General features: G+C 36.2%; 1 protein-coding gene and 1 pseudogene across 1 annotated transcript in view; both read right to left on the bottom strand.

Moving 5' to 3' along the window:
• Positions 1-24,701, bottom strand: part of Dnah14 (dynein axonemal heavy chain 14) — a 322,525-nt gene that overhangs the window by 96,711 nt on the left and 201,113 nt on the right. Inside the window, 4 exon segments of the mRNA XM_078022909.1 lie at positions 10,354-10,446; positions 11,139-11,306; positions 22,990-23,160; positions 24,028-24,195. Coding sequence (XP_077879035.1) covers positions 10,354-10,446; positions 11,139-11,306; positions 22,990-23,160; positions 24,028-24,195 — 600 coding nt within the window.
• Positions 9,172-9,716, bottom strand: LOC106144924 (high mobility group protein B1 pseudogene; annotated as a pseudogene).

Genomic DNA, 24,701 nt, shown 5'->3' with positions numbered 1-24,701 from the left:
TTAGATTATTTATTTGTTGACATAATATCTTTTATTTTTTTATGTGGTGCTGAGGATCAAACCCAGTGCCTTGTGCATGCCAGGTGAGCACACTATTATTTGAGCCACATCCCCAGCCCAACTTTCTATTCTTTTAATGTATGAACTCAATGCAATGAACTTTCCTCTTGGAACTGCCTTTATAGTATCCTAGAAATTTTCATATGTTATATTGGTATTTTCATTTACCTCTAAGTATTTGTTAATTCTATCCCTGATTTCTTCTGCTTTCCATTGATCATTCAATAGTGTATTATTTAGTCTCCAGGTGTTAATGTAGCTTCTATTTTTTATTTTATTGTTGATTTCTAATTTTATTCCATTATGATCTGATAGAATGCAAGGCATTATCTCTACTTGTTTGTATTTGTTGAGTTGTTTTGCGGCCCAATATATGATCTATTTTAGAGAATGATCTGTGTGCTGCTGAGAAGAAAGTGTATTCAGTCACTGATGGATGAAATAGTCTATATGTATCTTTAAGTCTAAATTATTAATTGTATTTTTTAGTTCTATAGCTTTTTAATTTACTTTTTGCTTGGAGGATCTATTGAATAGTGAGAGAGGTGTGTTAAAGTCACCCAGTATTATTGTGTTGTGGTCTATTTGATTCTTAAAATTGAGATGGGTTTGTTTGATATACAAAACTATTTATGATTGTTATGTCTTGTTGGTATATAATTCCCTTAGGCAGTATGAAATGATCTTCTTTGTTCCTGCTAATTAACTTTGGCTTAAAGTCCACTTTAGTTGATATGAGGATAAAAACCCTTGCTTGTTTATGTGATCCATGTGAATGATATGTTTTTTCACTATCCTTTTACCTTCTTTGCCTATGAGGTGAGTCTCTTGGAGACAGCATATTGTTGGGTCTAGTCTTTTAATCCAATCTGCCAGTCTGTGTCTTTTGATTGAAGAGTTTAGGCCATTGACATTCAATATTATTGAGATATGGTTTTCATTCCCTTTAATTTTGATTTATTTTAATTTGAATTAGTTTCTCCATTGACCGATTATTCTTCTAGTGTTGTTCTTCCCTTGTTTGTTTTCAGTTTTATTTTTCATTACTTCTTCATGAAATATTTAATTATAAATATACTGTAGTACAGGCTTTCTAGATGTGAATCCTTTTAACTTTTGTTTATCATGAAAGGTTTTCATTTTATCATTAATTCCGTAACTTAATTTTGTGGGTATAGTAATCTTGGCTGGCATTCATTTTCTTTCAGAGCTTTGTATATATTATTCTAAGACTTAGCTTTTAGGGTTTGGGTTGAGAAATTATGGGAGATCAAATTGGTTTCCCTCTAAATGCGATCTGTCCATTTTCTCTGGTGGCCTTTAAAGTTCTATCCTTGTTCTGTATTTTAAGCATTTTAATAATAAAATGCTTTGGTGTGGGTCTGTTGTAATTTTGTGTACTTGGGATTTTGTAAGCTTTCTTGTAATTGATTTTCCATTTTATTCTTAAGGTTTGGGACATTTTCTCATATTATTTCATTGAAAAGATTGTGCATTCCATTGGTTTGCATGTCTGCACCTTCATCTATCCTGATAAATCTTAAATTAGGCCTTTTCATGACATCCTGTGTTTCTTGGAAGTTCTGTTCATAGTCTCTCTCTTTCTCTCTTTTTTTTTGTTACTTTGGATTGAACTCTCAAGGGCACTCAACCACTGAGCCTGTCACATCCCCAGCCCTATTTTGTATTTTATTTAGAGACAGGGTCTCACTGAGTAGATTAGCATCTCATTTTTTGCTGAAGCTAGCTTTGAACTAATGATCCTCCTATCTCAGCCTCCCAAGCAGCTAGGATTACAGGTGGATGCCACCATGCCCAGCTGGTGTTCATAGTCTCTTAACATCTTTTCTCCATGGCAACTTTATTTTCAAGATTATATATTTTGTCCCCATTGCCTGAAACTCTGTTTTCCAAGTGGTCTAGTCTATTGGTGATGCTTTCCATTGAATTTATAATTTGGTTTATTGATTCCTTCATTTTGAGAATTTTTGCTTGATTTTTTTTTTCAGAATCTCTCGTTATTGTAATGATCGTTCACTTCCTATATTTTTCTCTCTGATTTTACCCCTTACATCATTCTTTATCTCACAAATAAGTTTGACTATGTATATTCTAAACTCCTTCTCTGACATTTCTTCAGAGAAAGAAATGGTGTCAATGGATTCTATTATTGAAGTATCTTGATTTGGTAGGGGTGATTGTTCCCTTGCTTTTCCATGTTATTTGTGTGTCTATCTATCTAACACTATGGATCTGAGGCAGTGGAGATTCTACTCTGTGAACTTATAGTGTCCCTAAGGTTTCTATTTACCTCAGCATTTATGGAGAGAAAAATAATAACAGCTGCCAATGCAAAGAATATACAGCGTTAAACCAATGATGTTTATGATGTCAAAATAAACAGAAATGATATGACGGGTTATTGCCAACAATAAAAACAGTAAATTTGAAAAAGGGTTTACTATTTTGAATGGTGGACATGGAGTGAACAGAAGTGATGTAGGGTGTGATGATTATGAGGGAGGAGGAAAGAAGGTAGAGTAAAAAATTAAAGGAAGAGTGAAAGAACAATAGAGATAGGCTGTTAGCAGAGGAAAAGAGAGGAGAATCAAGGGAAACAGATAAGTGAGAGAAAAAAATTACTTTATATAAAGGAAAAATTTTAAAAATTTTAAAAAAGAATAAAAACAAAACTGAAATATACTAATCAAACATCCTAGTCCTCAAAAAACTGATCCATGAAAAATAATTGGTTTCAAAAATGCTAGAAATAAGAAAAAAAAGAAAACAAACAAACATGAATATATAAATATCCATGAACCATTAAGGTTACAATTAAACAGAGAAAAAGAAAAAGAAAAAAAAGATAATTATTTCCATTGGAGTTCAAAAGATTCACAGTTTCCCTTCTTAAAGCACTATTAGGTGGGTTCTTCTAAGGTATGATGCTTGCTCCTCTCTCAGGGTGGGGTTGCTAGAGGTAACCCATAGGAGGAACTCTGGAGACAGGGTTTAGTCTTAAGTCGGCTCCAGGCTCCAGCTGAATACCAACTAGTTTGAAGACTTTTTTCTTTTTGACAGTGCTGGGGGTTGAACCCAGGGCTTTATGCATGCAAAACAAGCAGCACTCTACCAACTGAGCTAAAACCCCAGCCCTGGTTAGGATATTTTAAATCAGCACTCCTCCAGGGACCAGCAATTGCTGGTCCATGCTGGAAGACTGCAGTCCAGGGATCTACCCTGGGTTCCACTTGTGCAGTGGAGGAGCCAATTCTTAGTCCACTCCATCACCTGTGGACCCCATATCTCTTGATCTCAGGTTCAGTCTCCAAACTCAATCTATCCCACCTCTGCCCTTTCAAAACCCCAGCTAGTAGCAGGTCTTCCAGCCTGTCCTGCAACCAGGTGGATTAGAGAGGGAAAGGGAGAGCCTGGTGGGTTTCCCTGACCAGTTGTCTCCTTGTTAACCTCTCTTTATGTTTGATTTTCTCCTGGTCAGTTAGGCATACTCTTATCTTGCAATGTGGGTTTTTCAGGCCTGTATTTCAAGCCAATTTCAGGTTTGCCAGGAATTGGCTCCATCAGCTGCTGGCCCCCACATTGTGGCTGCAAAATGGTTCCTTCCTCTGTCCTCCACATGCTGACAGGAGAGATGTAATTTCTTTCCCATAAAGTATATTGTGCAGCATGCTTTTCAGTTTATTCAGGCACTGTCTTTGATCTCTAAACTCTCCATACCTAGACACACCTCAGGCCTCCTAAAAATATGGGTTCCTTTAATTTTTTTATCCCTCTGCTTGCAGAGGGACCACTCTGGGTGGTGCCTCTAGCTGCAACAGTGGCTGTGTGCTGGAGATTTCTTCCTTATTTTATTAAATCCAACCTCTTGATTCCTCAATCTGCTTGATTGTCCAGTATTAAATTCCAGTAAAGCATCCCTGTTCCCTTTTTCATTTACCCACCTTACTGAGAAGTTGCCTATCTGCTTTCTTGGTCCTACTAGTATTCCACCATTTTGAAACTCAACTAAGGTTTACTCTTTAGGTTGTGAAGTTTTATGGGTCTTGACAAATATATAGTGTAATGAATTCACTGTGATTGTGTCAAACAAATTTTCACCACCTTAAAAAGTCTGTGTTTCACTTTCTCTCCTTCTGACCAAAACTTTGGCAACCACTAATCTCATCATCTCCATAGTTTTGCCTTTTTCAGACAATATAATTTGAATAATGTAGTTATAGCCTTTCCAGATTGGCTTATTTCACTTAGCCTTTAAGAATCACCATGTCTTTTGCAGTTTGATAGCTCATTTATTTTATCCCTGAATAATATTACATTGTACAAATGACCACAGTTTGTTTATTCATGTGCTTATTGAAGGATATCCTGGTTACTTCTGGTTTTGGGTGATGATGTGTAAAGTTGCTGTAATCATTCATGTGCAGGTTTTTATGTGGACATGAGTTTTCAAATCAGTTGGGTAAATATGAAGAAGTATGCCTGCTGGATCATATGGCATAACTATGTTTAGCTTTGTTTCTTACTGCCAATTGTCTTCCAAAGTGACTGTGCCATTTTGTGTTCCTACCAGCAAAGAATAAGAGTTCCTGTTGCTTTGTCTCCTTGACAGTAATTCCTATTACTATTTTTTAGGAACTGGGTAGTTTAATTAGTGGTATGTCATTCTTGGTTCCCCCAGTGACAATAGATATTGAACATCTTTTCATATGCTTTTCTGAAGCATCTATTTATTTTAAATTGGGTTGTCTTTAGGACTTTCTACACACAGAATCATGTGGATGTTTTTATTTTATCATTGATTTCTAATTTCACTCCATTATGATCTGTTAGAATTCAGGGTAGTACCTCTACTTTTTTGTATTTGCTAAGAGTTGCTTTGTGGCATAATATATGATTTATTTTAGAGAAGGATCCACGTGCTGCTGGGAAGAAAGTGTATTCATTCATTGAAGGAAGAAATATTCTATATATGTCAGTTAAGTCTAAGTTATTGATTGTATTATTGAGTTCTATGGTTTCTTTGTTCAGCTTTTGTTTGGACAATCTATCCAGTGGTGAACAAGGTATGTTAAAGTCATCCAGAATTATTATTTGGTTTGAACTTGAGAAGAGTTTGTTTGATGTACATAGATGCTCTATTATTTTGGGCATATAAATTTATTATTGTTATGTCTTGTTGATGAATTTTTCCCTTAAGCAGTATGAAAAATCCTTCTTTATCCCTTTTGATTAACTTTGGCTTGAAGTCAACTTTATTTGATATGCGGATGGAGACCTTTTTATTTGCTTCCGCAGTCCATAAGAGTGGTATGATTTTTCCCCAACCTTTCACCCAGTGTGTGGATGTCTTTTCCTATGAGATGAGTCTCTTGGAAGTAGCATATTGTTGGGTCTTTTTTAAATCCAGTCTGCCAGTCTTTTGATTGTTGAGTTTAGGCCATTAACATTCAGGGTTATTATTGAATCATGATTTGTATTCCCAATCATTTTTATTTATTTTTGGTATTTAACTTGACTTGGTTTCTCCTTTGATTAGTTTTTCCTTTAGTGTAATACCTCCCTTTGCTGATTTTCATTGTTGTTTTTCAATTCCTCTTCATGGAATATTTTGCAGAGGATGTTCTGTAGTTCAGGCTTTTGAGTTGTAAAATCTTTTAACTTTTGTTTATCATGGAAGGTTTTAATTTCATTATCAAATCTAAAGCTTAATTTTGCTGGCTATAAGATTTTTGGTTGGCATCTATTTTCTTTCAGAGCTTGATATATGTTGTTCCAGGATCTTCTAGCTTTCAGGATATAGGTTGAAAAATCTGCACATAATCTAATTGTTTTCCCCCTACATTAATCTGATTTCTTTCTCTCATGACTTTTAATATTCTTTCCTTATTCTGTATGTTAGGCATTTTCATTATAATGTGCCTTGGTGTGGATCTGTTGTGATTTTGTACATTTGGCGTCCTATAAGCCTCTTGGATTTGGTTTTCAAATTCACTCTTCATGTTTGGATTGATTTGGTTGGAAATCCATATCTTTCCTGCTTTCTTCTCATCCAATATGTGGGGTCATCTGTTGTTAGCTGGTATCTCCACCCTCAGGATGATGAAGGTAACCAGGATGTCACTGTACTGGAGTGGTGAAAGCTGGGGAGAGATGGGAGTTAGAAACTGGGTACCTGGCCAGCTGGAGTTCCAAACTGGGAGTTGCCCCCCACTGAAGCTGGTGATGAAGATGGCTCAAGATGGAGGCACCTGCTTTCAGCAGTGGGCTGTAGGGTGGTGTAGCAGGAGCAGAGAGATGGCTTTGGTCAGTGAGTTCAGAGATGAGTTTTGTGGCATGCAGTGTGTGGCTGTTGACTGACTTCAGAGCCTGTGTGAGGTTCTCAGGTGCAGGCAGGCTACTGCGTGTAGAGGATTATCTCCGCTGCTGCTGAGTCCTAAGATGGTGGCGAGCAGGGAAGTCTCATATTGGTAGCTGGGGGTTGACACAGGAGTGGTGGCAGGAGTTCTCGCGTGTGGAAAGCTGCTGGGTGTCCTATGTGGGAGTGACATCTGTGATTTCTGCTCGGGTAGGTGGCCAAAAGTTCTGGGCAGGTGCTGTTGCCAATGGTCCTGCTTGGGTACCCAGTAGTACTGTGTAGATGAGTAGTTGCGAGACCTACTCTGATGCTGAGGCCTGGAGCCCTAGACGGGCATGGTGATTGTGATTTCTGCACAGAAGCAATCAATCAACAAGTACATGAAAAAATGCTCACCATCTCTAGCAGTCAGAGAAATGCAAATCAAAACCACCCTAAGATACCATCTCACTCCAGTAAGATTGGCAGCCATTATGAAGTCAAACAACAATAAGTGTTGGCGAGGATGTGGGGAAAAGGGTACACTTGTACACTGCTGGTGGGACTGCAAATTGGTAAGGCCAATTTGGAAAGCAGTATGGAGATACCTGGGAAAGCTGGGAATGGATCCACCATTTGACCCAGCTATCGCCCTCCTCGGACTATTCCCTGAGGATCTTAAAAGAGTAGACTATAGGGATACTGCCACATCAATGATCATAGTGGCACAATTCACAATAGCTAGACTGTGGAACCAACTGGCTCATTATTTTTAATATCCTGCAGGTTCTTTATTAAATCATTATGCTTCTTCCAGTTGCTCCTTCCTGCAGAAGTCCCAGTTGCTCGTTCAACCTCCAAAATTAAAATTACTGCTTTGCAAAATTGAACCCCTGTGTTACTTTGATCCAGGACAAAAATCTATCTTGGATGCTTATGTAGACAAAATAGTAATAGGGTCACAGACTGGGGTTGTGGCTCACTGGTAGAGTGCTTGCCTAGCATGAGCAAGGCTCTGGGTTTGATCCTTAGCACCACATAAAAATAAATAAATAAAATAAAGATATTGTGTCCAACTACAAATAAAAAATAAATATAAAAAATAGTAATAGGATCAGGAGAAGTAGGAATTTGTCTTTTTAAAAAAATTTTTGTATTTTCAGTAATGGCTCTTGACAGTACAGATGGGTTCAGGAGAATGATGATATAGGAATTTTTAAGAATTCAACTTTCCAGGTGAGTGTAGGCTTTAAAAAAATTACTCTGAAAACATTCTTAGGATTTAACAATTGAGGACTTTCCTTAAATGTACTTATTAGAAAACAATTGATTTGCTAAAAAAAAAAGGGGTCACTTTGTTGCAAAAGAAGTAAATCAAGAATATATACCCTTTGGGAATAGAAAAATAATGTTAATAATTGAAATCAGAGGGAAAAAATCAGCCCTTTTAGAACTTGTGTTATAAATATTAAGACAGATAATAAATAAAATTAATATGCAATTTAAGCTCAGATAATATGAAGAATTGGAATGAATCAAAGCAGAATAAGGGGATAAAGTGGCCCAGGCTGAGGAAAGGGGCATGATACTTTAAGTAAGAGAATCAGAAAATACTGTTGCTTGGTCCAGGTGAAGATGATGACAGCTTAAAAAGGGCTGTAGTTGTGAAGATGTAGCAAAGTAGGCAGACTTGAGATACATTAGAAAATTGTATTGCTAGGATTTATTGATGAATGTGGAGTGATGGAAAAGCCACAAGATCGAATGACTCAGTTTTCTGGATATAGCTGAAGAGATGTGGTGATTCCATTTACAGATGGGATCAGTTAGTGAAGAATAGCTTTGGTGGTAGAGAAAAATTACTTTGTATTTTTTTCTTATTTCAATTTTCTAATTTTGAATTAATTTTATATAATCTTCCTGTAAATGTTTATTTAAATAAAGGAGTGTTTAAATAAAGCTTTAGCTGTTCTGAATGTAAGAACAAGTCCTTAGAAAAAAAAGACATATCTAAGGAACTAAATAGTTATAAATAAAGTATAAAAAAATAGGCATAAATAATAACTTAAACTGTTATAAACAATATGATTTTTATAATTGGCTATATATGTTAGATTTATTTATCTCTCCAAAACTTTTTCTCTATTTGAAGTATTTAGGAGTTTTCTAAGAATTTAGCTCCCATATGTTCTCATGAGAAGCAAAATTTTGTGCAAAGCCTCATGTTTCTAAGTCAATATTTAAATTAATGTACTTTTTTAAAAATAAAAAATTGTATTTACTTAGAAGCATTCAGAATGTCAACAAAACAGCTGCAACTTTTTAAAAAAAATTTTTGCAATTACACTGTGTTATTCAGTTAACACAACAACAATTATTTCATATAAGCTGCATCAGAGACAACTGAAGATGAAAAACTACCATCCCCATATATAACTAATTTTTGCTGTGCACCAAGAAGAACCTGCTTTAAATTTCCATGCCAATTTACAACCCCTGTACTGTACCAGGCAAAGTTAGTGGCTATTGAAAATACCACCAGGACAAGGCTCTCTAAAGACACATTCAATAGTGTGTAAACTATACAAAAAAAAAAAAAAGACACTGTACAGTTTAAAAACAAATCTTACACAGCCTTACATTTCAATTTTTTTTTCTTTAAAAGGAGTGAGTTGTGTACAGGGGGGTTAAATGCTTTATAGACAAGGAAAAAAACCTGCTCTAGAACCAACTTACTCATCATCATCATCTTCATCTTCCTCATCTTCCTCCTCTTCCTTCTTTTTCTTGATTTTTTTCAGCCTTGACAACTCCCTTTTTTGCTGCATCAGGTTTTCCTTTAGCTCAGCAGGCAGCAATATCCTTTTTGTATTTTTCCTGCAGCTTAGCAGCTTTCTTTTCATAAGCCTTCTTATCATCTGCAGCAGTGTTATTCCACACTTCTTCCAGTTTCTTTGCAACATCACCAATGGATAGGCCAGGATGTTCTCCATTGACTTTGGAGCAATATTCAGAACAGAACAGGACGAAGACTGATGGAGGCCTCTTGGCCTCCTGTTTCCCCTTTAGGAGGGAGATAGGTTTTCATTTCTCTTTCATAATGGGCCTTGTCCACCTTTGCCATATCTTCAAATTTTCCTTTCTCTTTAGCCGACATGATCTTCCACCTCTCTGAGCACTTCTTAGAAAACTCGGAGAAGTTGACTGAAGTATCTGTATGCTTCCTCTTGTGCAAGTTTGCACAAAAAAATGCATATAATGACATTTTGTCTCTTGGCTTCTTAGGATCTCCTTTGCCCATGTTTAGTTATTTTTCTTCAGCAAGCACAGAGTCACCCAGTGCCCATCTGGCTCTCACTTGCCCCAGTGCTGTCTTTATGGAGCTCAAAGTACTACAATGGCTGTCAAGTTAATGTACTATTTTTGATGTCAGGATCCACCTGCATAGATACCATATCTATGCTGGGATACACTGGAAGCTGTGCCAGATCCATTAATTTTTATTCATGTCAAATACCTTTCCAAAACAAATAACATTTATATGTGATATCAAATTTCTTGAGCAAACTAGCAAGGAAAAGGATCCTGTTCTATGACTTAATTACTGTGATTTTTCAAAAGTGGGTACATTAAACTTCAGCTAGAAAGATGACTTTATTGAAGTTTCTTAATTTTTATTTTGCAAACTTAAAAACACTGAAAATCAAGTGCTGTGGCACATGCCTGTAATTCCAGCAGTTCAGGAAGATGAAGCAGGAAGACCAAAATTTCAAAGCCAGTCTCAATCACTTAGCAAGGCCCTAAGCAATTTAGCAAGATCTTGTTTCAAAAATAAGGGAGGGTGTGTGTGCTGGGGATATAACTCAGTGGTTTAGAGCCTCTGGGTTCAATCCCTGGTACCAAAAAGAAAACAAAAATTAAAAGATTTAAATTCATACCAATAACATATGACTCCCTGGTTGTCGAAGGACCCTTGTAGCTCTTATGACATGTTCTATGGCTTCCTTAAAGAACACCATGGGATGAGGAATCTAGCAGAAGAAATGTGACAAACTGATTATAAGTGTGGAAAATCAGATGTGTGTTATGGTTTTATACACAATAATATGGGAATCAAAATTACTATTCTAGTAATCCAGTGATTTGGGTCCAGTTGGCTGGTGTACATGCATATTTAGGAAAAGTATATTTTCACAATGAGGATCATTCCTACACTAATATTCTAGTGAGCAGTGTTGAACAGCCATCAGGCTGAGACAAGAAAATGAAGAGAACCATAGTATCTAGGCTGCTTTTCTGTTGTTCTGTCTTGGCAAGTGGAGCAAGTGGTGGAAAGAATAGTTTCAGGAAACCGATTTATGGTGCTGATGGTTTTGTTGTTTCTCTGTTTCAGCACATCTCTGCCAACAACAATGCAAAAGATGTCAAGAGAGTCACAACCATTTTGCTGCTCCTTGTTACTCTGAAGCCTACTGTCACACTTGATTTTTCATCTCTTAATTGACTGTTCACTCAACACTCTACAGCCTTACTTGTATACCATGTCTTTAAATTATATACTATTGAGACAAAATAAGGTGAAGTAATATAAGACTGTATTTCTATTTGTTTGCCTTGAAATCTGATTAAAAATTTGATATAATATATATGTATATATATGTGTGGGCATACAAATATTTACATATGTAACAAACCTTAAATTTTTATGTAGTATATGTTTTACCTCCAAAGATGTTGAACCCAACTTCATTTGGAATTCTTTAAGTATGCTGGCAAGTTTATCATAGTCATTAGTATTCTGATAGATTTTTTTTTTAAGAGTCTTGTTTATATCCAAGAAGTCCACAAATACAGTTGGGTCATTCATCAGGTTTTCTGGAGTCCACTTAATCTATTGTAAGACAAGAATTTAACATTATCAATACAGTACAATCCTACTTGTTATCAAGACCAGTATATCTGTAGCAGAGACATTCCTGGTACAGTGAGTCTAGGATTCAGGGGTTGGTAACATTTTTTGTGCCATAGACTCCTTTTGACAGTGAAGCCTGTGCATTCTGCTCAGATTAACATTATAAAATGCATATAATGAAAGATAGGGGTTACAAAGGAAGCCAAATATACTAAAGTACAGTTCTATCTAAAACCTTTTTGAGGTTCTTTGGACCCTATTGGGTGTGTGGGAGACTCCCCGCTGAAGTTAAGTTTCTGTCTAGCGAGAACATCACCGAATCCCTTACCCCTCCCCCTCCTCTCCAAAGGGCGCCAAGACAAAGAGCACCAAATTCAAAGGTTTTCTCAACCAATCCCCGCTGGACACAGTGTCTGCTCCAGGTTTCTGAGTCACCCTACCAATCAGCACCTGCCACATCGCCTATGCAACCCTTCTTAAGCTGAAGCTTGCAAGCTCACTTTCTCTGCCCTCCTCCTCTCTGCCTCTTTCTCTCTCCTCTCTTCCTCTTCTTTCTCTCCTCTCCTTCTCTTCCTCTTCTTCCTCTGCTCTCTTTTCTCTCTGCCCTCCTCCTTTCCTCTCTCTGCTTTCTGTCTCTTCGTTTCTTCTCCTTCAGGCAGCCCCCCAGTAAAATCTCTTGGCTGAATCTCCATCTCAGGTGAGTCACTTGCTTTTCAGACCCCAGGTTCAGAACTCCTGGAATTGGAAATATCTAGCAGTTCCATTGAGAATCTGGGAAGAGGAATTTCACTACAGACCTGCAAGTTTCCACACTTGCTTTGCTGGTCCATTTGGCAAACTCTTGCCTATCTTTTATACCAAGGTCATGAGTTACTTCCTCTTTGAAAGTCTGATCATTTTCCCTTCCTCAAAAACCAGGTAAAGTTGCTTTCTCTTCCTTTGTTCCACCAGAGTTGTGTGTACAGAGATGTCATAACACCTACAGAAAGGTATTGTACCCAATGAGTTGCAAAATGTTTGGAGGCAGGGTCCACACTAGTTCTAGTAGTCTTCAGATTTATGTCTTTGGTATCCAGCACTGGAAATTCCTGATGGGCATTCAGAAGATGTTTATTTAGCAAATGGTAAATGAACATTGAGGGGTGGTATGGTAGATGGTTAAGAGAATATCTGGCATCAGATATCCTGGGTTAGAATAATTCTTACTGCTGTGTAACCTTGGGCAAGTTCTCAACCTTACTCTGCTCAATTTCATCTGTCAAATGATGATAATAACAGAACATACATCATACAGGTGTTATGAATAAAGATGAAAATGAGTAATGATATATAAAGCTCTTAAAATAGTGCCTGGTATACTGTATTACATATTATTTTATTTTTAAAAGAGCCTATCAACAAATTAATTTATAAATTATTCACAGGAATAATTTATTTAATTTTTGGTACGAGGGATTGAAATAACCACTCAGCCAACAACTGAGCCACATCCCCAGCCCTTTTTGTTTTTTATTTTGAGACAGGGTCTCACTAAGTTGCTTAGGGTCACACTGAGTTGCTGAGGTTAGCTCTGAACTTTCGATCCTTCTGCCTCGGCCTCCTAAGCCACTGGGATTACAGGTTGTGCCACTGTACCTGACACAGGAATAATGTATATTCTTATGTTCTTAATGAAGATTTGATTAATATGATCTTTGAGTTATTGTAGTAGCTCTTGCTATCTCTAAGCCTGATCCCTGCTTGGTAAAACCTGGCTCCTATAAATTTGCTTGCTCCTTTTTTAATTGCTGTACATCTATTCCTTTGTATGATAAAGCCTCAAAATCAAATTGTGCTAGGTACTGATGGGGACTTGTTTAGGAATATCTAGGATATTAATAATCTCTCTTTAAATCATTATTTTACCAAAGTTTCTCCATCCCTTCATTCATTCCTTATATATTCATTCACTGCAGATGTATTTATTGAACATCAATTGGTGGGAGGATGCTAAGTTCTGGGAACTCAGAAAGAGATAGAAACAAATGACTCTGTTCTTATGGAACTTGTAAGCTAGAAAGAGATATGAAATTATAATATCATAATGACAGGAAAGACAGGGAAATCCCATAGGCCTATAAAACTACAAAGAATGGGAGTTTAATATAGAAAGGGGGTGGTGTTGCTAAAAAAAGACCACAAAAAGGTAGAAAGCATGAGCTTAATTAAACAAATATTTTTAATTGACAAATCATTGTTCAATATACTTATGAGGTACAGAGTAATGTGGTTTATGAATACAATGTGAGGCAATTAAATTAACATATCTATCACCTCAAAGACCATTTTTTTTGTGGTGAAAACACTTGAAATTTATGCAGTTTTTGAAATGTATAATACACTATTATTAACAAAAGATCTAAAATATCTTATTCCTCCTGAGGCTTCATTTCCTTTGACCACCTTCCCCCTTCCATTTCTCCTAGCTATTCTACTCCTGCTTCTGTTTGATTACATTAGATTCTACATGAAAGTGAGAACATGTGGTATTTGTCTCTCTGTGCCTGTTTTATTTCAATTAGAGTAAGGTTCATGAGCTGAGTCTTGAATGATGGCCAGGAATGATGCAAGAGAAGGTTGTAAAGGCAGAGGCCACAGAGACCATGCCGCCTTCTGTTTGGAATATGGGGGTTAGATGTTAGATGTTCATCATGGTTAGATGTTAGATATTCTGTCATGGGTGAGGCTTAGATAGTCTCACCAGTCACTGGAGTAGGGAGCATGAGGGCAGGGCATCTTGATTGTGGAGAAGGTGCAATGGATGGAGACTGGGAATGGTTTTACACATGTTGAGTATGAAATGCCAGGGTAATATGAGATGGACTTAAAAGTTAAACCAAAGTCACATTCAAAAGTTCAGGCTCTTTTCACCAAACCAACTGCCTATATTTGAAATGCAGATACAAAGTTTATTTTTTTTAGTATTATGATAGTTTATATTTATTGAACACTTACTACATGTGTCAGAAATGGTTCTAAACATTTTATTTAAATTAGAATTATTAATTCTTGCACATTACTATAAGGTAGGTACAATAATCATACTTAAATAGAGATTAGGAAATCGAGCCAAAGAGGGGTCACTTGCCCATGGAATCAGGGCTCATAAGTGAGGAAACTGGACTTAGGTAGAACCTGTGTTCATAATCTCTATGTTCAACTTTCTCTCCAAGAAAAGGGCAGAAAAGTAAAAAAAATAGAAGAGTGGGCTGAAGATTCTAGTGTCTGAGTGAAGGAAACTAGTGACAAGATGACTCTGGGACATTACCCAAAGGTAGCTCCAGGGAGGTAAGTGAAGAAGAGCCACATACTGAGTTGAGCCCTGGAAGATTCTAGACAAGTGAGTAGAGGTGGTGGTGGGTGTGGACCTGGAAAAGGGATTACGCTTAAGTCGTTAATGGAAATTTTGTTTTACCAGATATTAAAAAAAGATTGGAGGGAGAAAAAGGTGGTGGGGATCCAAGATGGTGGGCCAGAGGGAGGCAGTATTCTGTGTCGTTATGTGACTTGGGAGTCAAGAAGTGAGAATATTGCTTCTCTGTGAGCAATATTCCTTCTCCTGAGCAGGAATTACGGCCTCTGGGCTGTCTAGGGCTTCAGGCCTCAGTGTCAGAATAGGTCTCCCAACTACTCACCTATGCAGGACTACCAAGTACCTGAGTAGGACCATCAAAACCTGCGCAGAACTTTCAGCCACCCACCCAAGCAGAAATCACAGACACCACTCCCATGCAGGATACTTAGCAGCTCCCCATATTCAGGAATTCTGGCTGCCACTCCTGTGTCAACCCCCATCTACCAATGCAAGGCTCTCCTGGTTGCTGCCATATTGGGACTCTGTAGCAGTGGACATAGACACCTACATGCAGTTGCCTGTCTGAACCTGGGAACTGAAGTTAGCCAACAGCCACACATTGCAAGCCATAAAGTTCATCTCTCAACTTATCATCCAATGCCATCACTCAACTCACCCCACCCGACCTGACACCCCATCACTGAAAGCAGGAGCCTCCATCTTGGGCCACTTTCATCACCATCTTCCAAGTACCCAGTTTCTAATTGCCCCCTCTCCCCAGTGGCTGCTAACTTGGCACAGTGACACCCTGGTTACCTTCACCAACCTAAGGGTGGAGATACCAGCTAACAACAGACAACCCCACCTGAGAAGGGAAGCAGGAAAGATACTGATCTCCAACCAAAACAAGCCCTGTGTCTTCTTCAAAAAAATTTTTTTCCCTCTCCGTCTCCTTTCTCCCGCCCTCACATCCCCAACATATGTGAAACCAAGTACTTTGCATGAATTAGGATTTTCAGGACTGGGATGTCTGAATAGAATATTAACAGTTGTGTTGTATATTCTTTTGTTTCCCACCAATTTCTGCTATTTTAACATTTAATTTTTTTCTTGATATATATGTGTGCTTGTTTTATATACTTTACCGTCTTTCCACTTACTTGTCTACCCAAAATTAATACCTCTCCCTTTTCCTGCTACTAAACTTCCACTTTAGATTTTTCTTTCACACTTCCTAAGATATAACAACTCTATATACTCACCTCCTACCTCCTCATCATATCATCCTACTCCTCACTCCAGGTTTTTTGTCCACCATCAGAAACTGTAAACCCTTTTACAAACCTACTGAGTATATTGTAGATAAAAATTGAATTCACCATTTCTTTACATTGAGACCAAACTATAAACGTCTTATTAGCAAATATTTGTTTTTAGGGTGTATATTGTTAATATTGGGATGTGATAACATTGCCCTTCACCTCAAAGGAAAGATATTAGATCCCTACAGGGCACTATGAGCCTAGAGGGTAAAATGGTAATGCCTTGGATCCACAGTGCTAGGAGGGAAAAGACAAGGAAAGAAAGTGCCCCCAAACAAATCAAGATATCACATTATTAGAATCCATGGGCAGCACAGCAGATGAAATTACAGAGAAGGAGTTCAGGGTGTACATAATTAAAATGTTCTGCAAATTAAAGGATGACATAAGAGAGCAAATACAGGCAGCAAAAGATTATTTTGACACAGAGCCACATAAACAAATACAGGAAGCAAAAGATTACTTCAATAGGGAGCTAGAGATTCTAAAAAACCAAATAGAAACCCTTGAAATGAAAGAAACAATAAACCAAATTAAAAGTTCAATTGAAAGCATCACCAAGAGATTGGACCACTTGGAAGACAGGACCTCAGACAATGAAGACAAAATAGATAATCTTGAAAATAATGTAGACCACAGAGTTAAAATGGTAAGAAACCATGAGCAGAACATTCAAGAAATACAGGATAGAATAAAATGACCAATTTAAGAGATCTTGGGATCGAGGAAGGACTAGAGTTCCAAACCGAAGGAATGAGCAATCTATTCAATAAATAATATCAGAAAATTTTGTAAATATAAAAATGAATTGGAAAACCAAATCCAAGAGGCTTACAGGATGCCAAATGTACAAAATCACAACAGATCCACACCAAGGCACATTATAATGAAAATGCCTAACATACAGAATAAGGAGAGAATATTAAAAGTCATGAGAGGAAGAAATCAGATTACATATAGGGGGAAACTAATTAGATTATATGCATATTTTCAACCTAGACCCTGAAAGCTAGAAGAACCTGGAACAACATATATCAAGCTCTGAAAGAAAATTGATGCCAACGCTATAATCTTATAGCCAGCAAAATTAAGCTTTAGATTGACGATGAAATTAAAACCTTCTATGATAAACAAAAGTTAAAAGATTTTACAACTCAAGAGCTTGCACTACAGAACATCCTCTGCAAAATATTCCATGAAGAGGAATTGAAAAACAACAATGAAAGTTAGCAAAGGGAGGTATTACACTAAAGGGAAAACTAATCAAAGGAGAAACCAAATCAAGTTAGATATAAAAAATAAACAAAAATGATTGGGAATAGAATATAACCCTGAATGTTAATAGCCTAAATTCACCAATCAAAAGACATAGACTGGCAGACTGGATTAAAAAAATACCCAACAATATGCTGCTTCCAAGAGACTCATCTCATAGGAAAAGACATCCACAGATTGAAGGGGAAAGGTTGGGAAAATTATACCACTTTCATGGACTGAGGAAGCAAGCAGGGTTCTTCATCCTCATATCAAATAAAGTAGACTTTAAGCCAAATTTAATCAAAAGGAATAAAGAAGGATAGCTTAAGGGAACAATTCATCAACACAACATAATAATAATAAATTTATATGCCCCAAACAATGGAGTGTCTACATTCATCAAAAAAACTCTTCTCAGGTTCAAGAGTCAAGTAAACTCCAACACAATAATTCTGGGTGAATTTAACACACCTTTTTCACCACTGGATAGATTGTCCAAACAAAAGCCAAACAAAGAAACTATAGAACTCAATAATACAATCAATAACTTAGACTTAACTGACATATACAGAATATTTCTTCCTTCAATGAATAAATACACTTTCTTCTCAGTAGCACAAGAAGCCTTCTCTAAAACAGACCATAGATTATGCTACAAAACAACTCTTAGCAAATATAAAAAAGTAGAGATACTACCCTGTATCCTATTAGATCATAATGAAATGAAATTAGAGATGATAAAGGGGCTGAGGTTGTGACTCAGCAGTAGAGCACTTGCCTAGCATGTGTGAGGCCCTGGGTTTGAGTCTCAGTACTGCATGTAAATAAAATAAAGGACCATTTACAAATAAAATAAATATATATTTTTTAAAAAGAAATCAATGATAAAATAAAAAATGAAAGTTACTTCAACACCTGGAGACTAAATAATATGCTGCTGAATGAACAATGGGTTGCAAAAGACATCAAAGAGGAGATTAAAAGATTCTTAGAGGTGAATGAGAACACAAGGGCAATGTACTGAAATCTCTGGGACAGTATGAAGGCAGTACTAAGAGGAAAGTTCATTGCATGGAGTTCATTCCTAAAAGAAGAAAAAGTCAACAAACAAATGACTTAGCATTATATCTCAAAGCCCTAGAAAAAGAAGAATAAATCAACACCAAAAGCAGTAGAAGAGAGGAAATAATCAAAATCACAATTGAAATCAATGAAATTGAAACAAAAGAAACAACTGAAAAAATTGACAAAAAAAAGTTGGCTCTTTGAAAAAATAAATAAAATTGATAAACCTTTAGCCATGCTAATGAAGAGAAGGAGAGAGAAAACTCAAATTACTAACATCCATGATGAAAAAGGAAATATCATCATGGACACTACAGAAATATAGAAGGTAATTAGAAATTATTTTGAAAACTTGTGTTTCAATAAAATAGAAAATATTGAAGGCATTGACAAATTTTAGAGTAATATTGAAGCAAGATTTGAGGATAGGTAGTTAGTGTAGTTAGGTAAATTGGGTCTAATATCTAGTAAGATAAATAAAATGGAGGCCATTATTGAGAATGGAGTCCAGGAAACCAGAGCAGCACTTGGGGAAATTGAAATGTTAATGTCCCCAAGGCCTGGAGCCCATCCTAAGGAACTGTTAATGAAACAGCTCCCAGCAAACAGGGAGGTGCTAATCAAAAGCCACCCCAGGCACTTCCTGCCCAGATTACTCCTTCAGCCCACCTATCTCCCACTTTTTGAGCCTACCCACCTGCATTCTATCACTTAAAGATAAAGGAAACAAAGGACAGGAGTGTGGGAAAGCTGAAAGAAGACCTTAGCTATAGAAAAGGGAAGACCTCCCCCTTCCACAGATTCCGCCTTTTGGGTCCTCTTCTTCCTCTGGGGAGAAGTCTTTTCTTCTGTCCTTTAATAAAGCTTCTACTTTCCACTCTATACTTGCCTCGGTGTGCTTCTCTGGTGTTATACTTTAGCATTTGGGGAAGCAAGGACTCGTCACTGGTAAATGGCAGTAACAATATATTTGCCCAAATTGAATCAGGATGATATATACAATTTAAAAAGATCAATTTCAAGTGATAAAATAGAAGACGCCATCAGAAGCCTACCAACCAAGAAACGCCTGGGACCAGAGGGATACACAGCTGAGTTCTACAAGACCTTTAAAGAAGAAATAATACCAATATTCTTCAATTTATCTCAGGGAATAGAAAAAGAGGGAGCACTTCCAAATTCATTCTATGAGGCCAATATCACCCTGATTCCAAAACCAGGCAAAGACACATCAATGAAAGAAAACTTCAGACCAATATCTCTAATGACAATAGATGCAAAAATTCTCAATAAAATTCTGGCAAATCGAATACAAAAACATATCAAAAAGATAGTGCACCATGATCAAGTGGAGTTCATCTTAGGGATGCAAAGTTGGTTCAACATAGAGAAATCAATAAATGTAGTTCATTACATCAATAGACTTAAAGATAAGAACCATATGATCATCTCAATAGATGCAGAAAAAGCATTCAACAAAATACAGTACCCCTTCATGTTCAAAACACTAGAAAAACTATGGATAACAGGAACATATCTCAACATTGAAAAGCTATCTATGTTAAGCTCCAGGCCAACATCATTCTAAATGAAGACAAATTGAAAGCATTCCCTCTAAAAACTGGAAAAAGGCAGGGATGCCTTCTTTCATCATTGTTATTTAACATAGTTCTTGAAACACTGGCCAGAGCAATTAGACAAAAGAAATTAAAGAGATACACATAGGAAAAGAAAAATTCAAATTATCATTATTTGTTGATGATATGATTCTACACCTAGAAGACCCCAAAAAATTCCACCAGAAAACTGCTAGAACCAATAAATGAATTCAGCAAAGTAGAAGGATGCAAAATCAACACCCATAAATCAAAGGCATTTCTGTGTATCAGTGGCAAATCCTCAGAAAGAGAAACTAGGAAAACTACCTCATTTACAATAGCCTCAAAAAAAAAATACTTGGGAATCAACTTAACAAAAGAGGTGAAAGATCGTTATGATGAAAACTGCAGCATGCTAAAGAAAGAAATTAAAGAAGACCTTAGAAGATAGAAAAATCTCCCTTATTCTTGGATAGGCAGAATTAATATTGTCAAAATGGCCATACTACCAAAAAAATTATACAGATTTTATGCAATTACAATCAAAATCCCAATGACATTCCTCATAGAAATAGAAAAAGCAGTCATGAAATTCATCTTGAAAAATAAGAGACCAAGAATAGCTAAAGGAATCCTTAGCAGGAAGTGTCAAGTAGGTGATATCACTATACCAGACCTTAAACTATACTACAGAGCAATAGTAACAAAAACAGCATTGTATTGGCACCAAAATAGGCTAGTAGCCAATGGTACAGAGAATTACCCACATAATTACAGTTATCTTATATTAGACAAAGGCACCAAAAGCATACATTGGAGAAAAGATAGCCTCTTCAACAAATGGTGCTGGGAAAACTGGAAATCCATATGTAACAAAATGAAATTAAACCCCTATCTCTCACCATTCACAAAATTCAACTCAAGGTGGATCAAGGACCTTGGAATTAAACCAGAGATCCTGCGTCTAATAGAAGAAAAAGTAGGCCCAAATCTTCATCATATTGGGTTAAGCCACTACTTCCTTAATAAGACTCCTATAGTGCAAGAATTAAAATGAAGAATTAATAAATGGGATGTATTCAAACTAAAAAGCTTTTTCTCAGCAAAAGAAACAATCAGTGAGGTGAATAGACAGCCTACAGCTTGGGAGCAAATTTTTATCACATGCACATCAGATAGATCACTAATTTTTACGGTATATAAAGAACTCAAAAAGCTAAACATAAAAAAATGAAATAACCCAGTCAATAAATGGGCCAAGGAACTGAACAGACATTTCTCGGAAGATGTTATACAATCAATCAACAAATATATGAAAAAATGTTCATCATCGCTAGCACTTAGAGGAATGCAAATCAAAAGTATTCTAAGATTTCATCTCATTCCAGTCAGAATGGCAGCAACAATAAGCGTTGGTGAGGATGTGGGGAAAAAGGCACACTTGTATATTGCTGGTGGGACTGCAAAATGGTACAGCCAATATGGAAAGCAGAATGGATATTCCTTGGAAAACTGGGAATGAAACCACCATTTGACCCAGCTATCTCACTCTTCAGTCTATACCCAAAGGACTTTAAAACAACATACTACAGAGAAACAGCCACATCAATGTTTATAGCAGTACAATTCACAACAGCTAAACTGTTGAACGAACTTAGATGTCTATCAGTAAATGAATGGATAAAGAAAATGTGGTATATATATATATATACACAATGGAATATTTCTTAGCAATAAAAACAAATTATGACATTTTCAGGTAAATGGAGTTGAAGAAAATAATGCTAAGTGAAGTTAGCCAACCCCCAAAACCAAATGCTGAATGTTTTCTCTGATATAAGGAGGCTGATTCATAGTGGCATTGGGAGGGGGGGGCATGGGAAGATTAGATGAACTCTAGATAGGCAAAGGGGAGGAAGAATAAAGGAGGGACCAAGGGGTGTAAAAAAAATGGTGGAATGAGATGAACATCATCTAAATGCATCTATGAAGACATGAATTGTGTGAATATACTTTGTATACAACCAGAGATATGAAAAATCGTGCTCTACATGTGTAATATGAATTGTAATGCATTCTTCTGTCACATATAACAAATTAGAATAAAAATTATAAAAAAAGATTGGAGGATAGAAGTGATAAGGTTAACATGAATAATTATATCAAGATGGATCTGGGCTGAAGAGCAGAAAACTTGAATTAAAAGAAAATAATAATGAGAATGTCCATAAAGCATTTTAAAAATCTTCATGAATTTGTGACTTATCTCAAAAACATACATATATCTATACATATATATAGAGAGAGACATAGATTTACATATATGTATGTTATATTCTGAGTTTATCTGCATTTATATCTATATTTCTATGAATAAAGTTTACATTCTATACTTCTCTTTTACTGATATAAAATATAGTTGGGTCTTTTAATTTATTATATTTCTTGTACTTCTATGAATAGGGTGAAAGAAAGTGGCATCACGAAAAAAAAAAAAAAGAAAAAGAAAAGAAGAGTCAACTCTGGAAAGGAAATTTTCTCCTTAATTCTTTTGAGAAGAGATAGTAAAGGTGGTAAGGAAGTTGAGCTCACTGCTCTGTTTAGTCACAATTCTTTTTTTTTTTTTTCCCCTGTGATGCTTGGGATTAAACCCAGGACCTCATGCATGCTTGTCAAGCACTCTACTATTGAGCCACATTGCCAGCCCACATCCTTTTTGGTGTGAATCACTTTATTGAAACACCTTCCTCTGTGACCTGGATTAAAAGGCAGTGAGACATAAATGGAGATGAGATAGAGAGGGATGAGGAGCCTTGGTGAAGTGTCTCAAGAGTAAACAGTTCTGCTAGTCCTGGAGAAAAATAAGCAGATTTTAGCCTCCTCAGAGGCCAAAATGAACCAAAGTATTAAGATCAAACTATTTACATTGTATTTCAATCTATTTTTCAACATTTCTTGTGACCCCCCCCACAAATCGTTAATATGATAAAGTTGCTTTTATTAATAGTAAGAAAATGTTTGAGGACTTCCAAAATAACATTTTGCCCATGATCCCATTTGAAATATTTTTTAAACCATAAATTTACCTGGAAATAGTTCTCAAGTTCCTTTGAAAGCAACTGACAGAAAAAGCTTTTTTCAGTGGCTTCAATTAAGCGATCATGAAACACCCGGGTGGCTTCATGAACAAAGAGTAGAGCAAGCATTTCTTTGGAGTTAATAATAGTCCTGTCAGCTTGTAGAATTCCTAGGAGAAGCTATTAGAGATTCAAAAATAAAATTTTATAAAGACATTAGTGGGATAGTATTTGAAGACTCTGATTTTGCATGTTTATATTTCATAAAAATAGCAATTATCCAAGGTAAAAATTATCCGTTTCTACAATCGATAATCTGAATCTCTAATGAGACAAACATGTTATTAAGTCAAGGACAATAGGCACAGAATTGCCCTGAGTGGGAGGAGATTTAGGGAATCCTCAGCTACAACTAAGAGAAGGCTTGCTGGGATGAGCAACCACAAGTCTTAATTATGGTGCCAGCATGGAGGTGCAAGAGATGGGAGAAAAATGCTTTTAAATGTTGATGGGTTCAGCATTCTAAATGTAAGGACCATAATGTGGTAGTTATGGATGAAGTCCCATAGTAAGGGGAGAAAGCAAATTCAAGAATTGTTTTTTTTTTCAAACATTGCAATTTTGAAAATTATTTAACCAAGGTAGATGACTAAATCAGCTTTGTTGCCAAAATCTGTGAAAATTTAAACATGTTTATGATATGCATATGTTTTGGGTAGTCACAATGAAATCTCAGAAATGAAGCAAGACCAAAATTTACATTGTAATCTTTTCTTTTCCTGCTGAGAATCTCAGGCAATATTCTAACAGTTTCAGTGGTCTCATTATTGAACTCTCTTCTTGGGATTATTAGAAAATTTATTTTCATCTTATTCATTGGATGAACTGCTAATATATAGAAAAACCAAACAACATGAATTTTGCTTTTATTGACAATACCAACAAGAAAGGAGAGATCAGGAGAGGGGGAGAGATTCAGTTTAGTAAAATTACATCTCCTCAACTTAAAATTTAAAAATAAGCTGTAGAACTAATATTAAAACACACCTTAAACACGTCTCGAAGATTAAACATGTAGTGGCATTTTGTTGGAGTTGGTAACATACATTTACACACTTGGTAGTACATAGTGAGGGAACAAGATATTATCTGATCCTTATATTTCCGAACATCAGGTGAGAAGTTATTGATGAAGAAATACATTGCCAAATGAGCCTTTAAAAAGAAGTTTTATAATTTAGTTTTCCAAATATTTTAAGTATAGACTATTTCTGGCTAAACTCTACTAAGAAGCCTACTCAATGGAAGATTAATTTCTTTAGAAATGTTAAAAATTCCCAGTTGGTCCTACTTTGGTGCTTGGTGTAGAAGCATGTCGAATGTGCCCTCTGGAGACAATTTGTGCTCCACCTCTGTGTACATCAGGTGTGCTGACAATTATTCCATTTCCTTGTGCCCCAGTAGATGCTACTAAAGGAAATGTAACATGATAGAACTATTATGTTAGTTTGGATTGGTATACATGTATGCTTTCTTCTGGGAATTCTGAAATATCTTACTGGAAAAATGGCTGAACTTGAAATCTAATTTGATAGGAAAATAAATTTTATGCAAGATTATTACATTCTTTAAAATTCATCTTGTATTTTCCTTTACAATATAAAATTTAAAGATAAAATTTTACATCAATTTTTCAAAAAGTCCCTGGTAATACTGCTGCA

Source organism: Ictidomys tridecemlineatus, chromosome 10 (genome assembly GCF_052094955.1).
Source record: "Ictidomys tridecemlineatus isolate mIctTri1 chromosome 10, mIctTri1.hap1, whole genome shotgun sequence".
Lineage (NCBI taxonomy): Eukaryota > Metazoa > Chordata > Mammalia > Rodentia > Sciuridae > Ictidomys > Ictidomys tridecemlineatus.
Note: the sequence above shows the minus strand (reverse complement) of the source record. Positions and strands in the feature narration are given on the sequence as shown.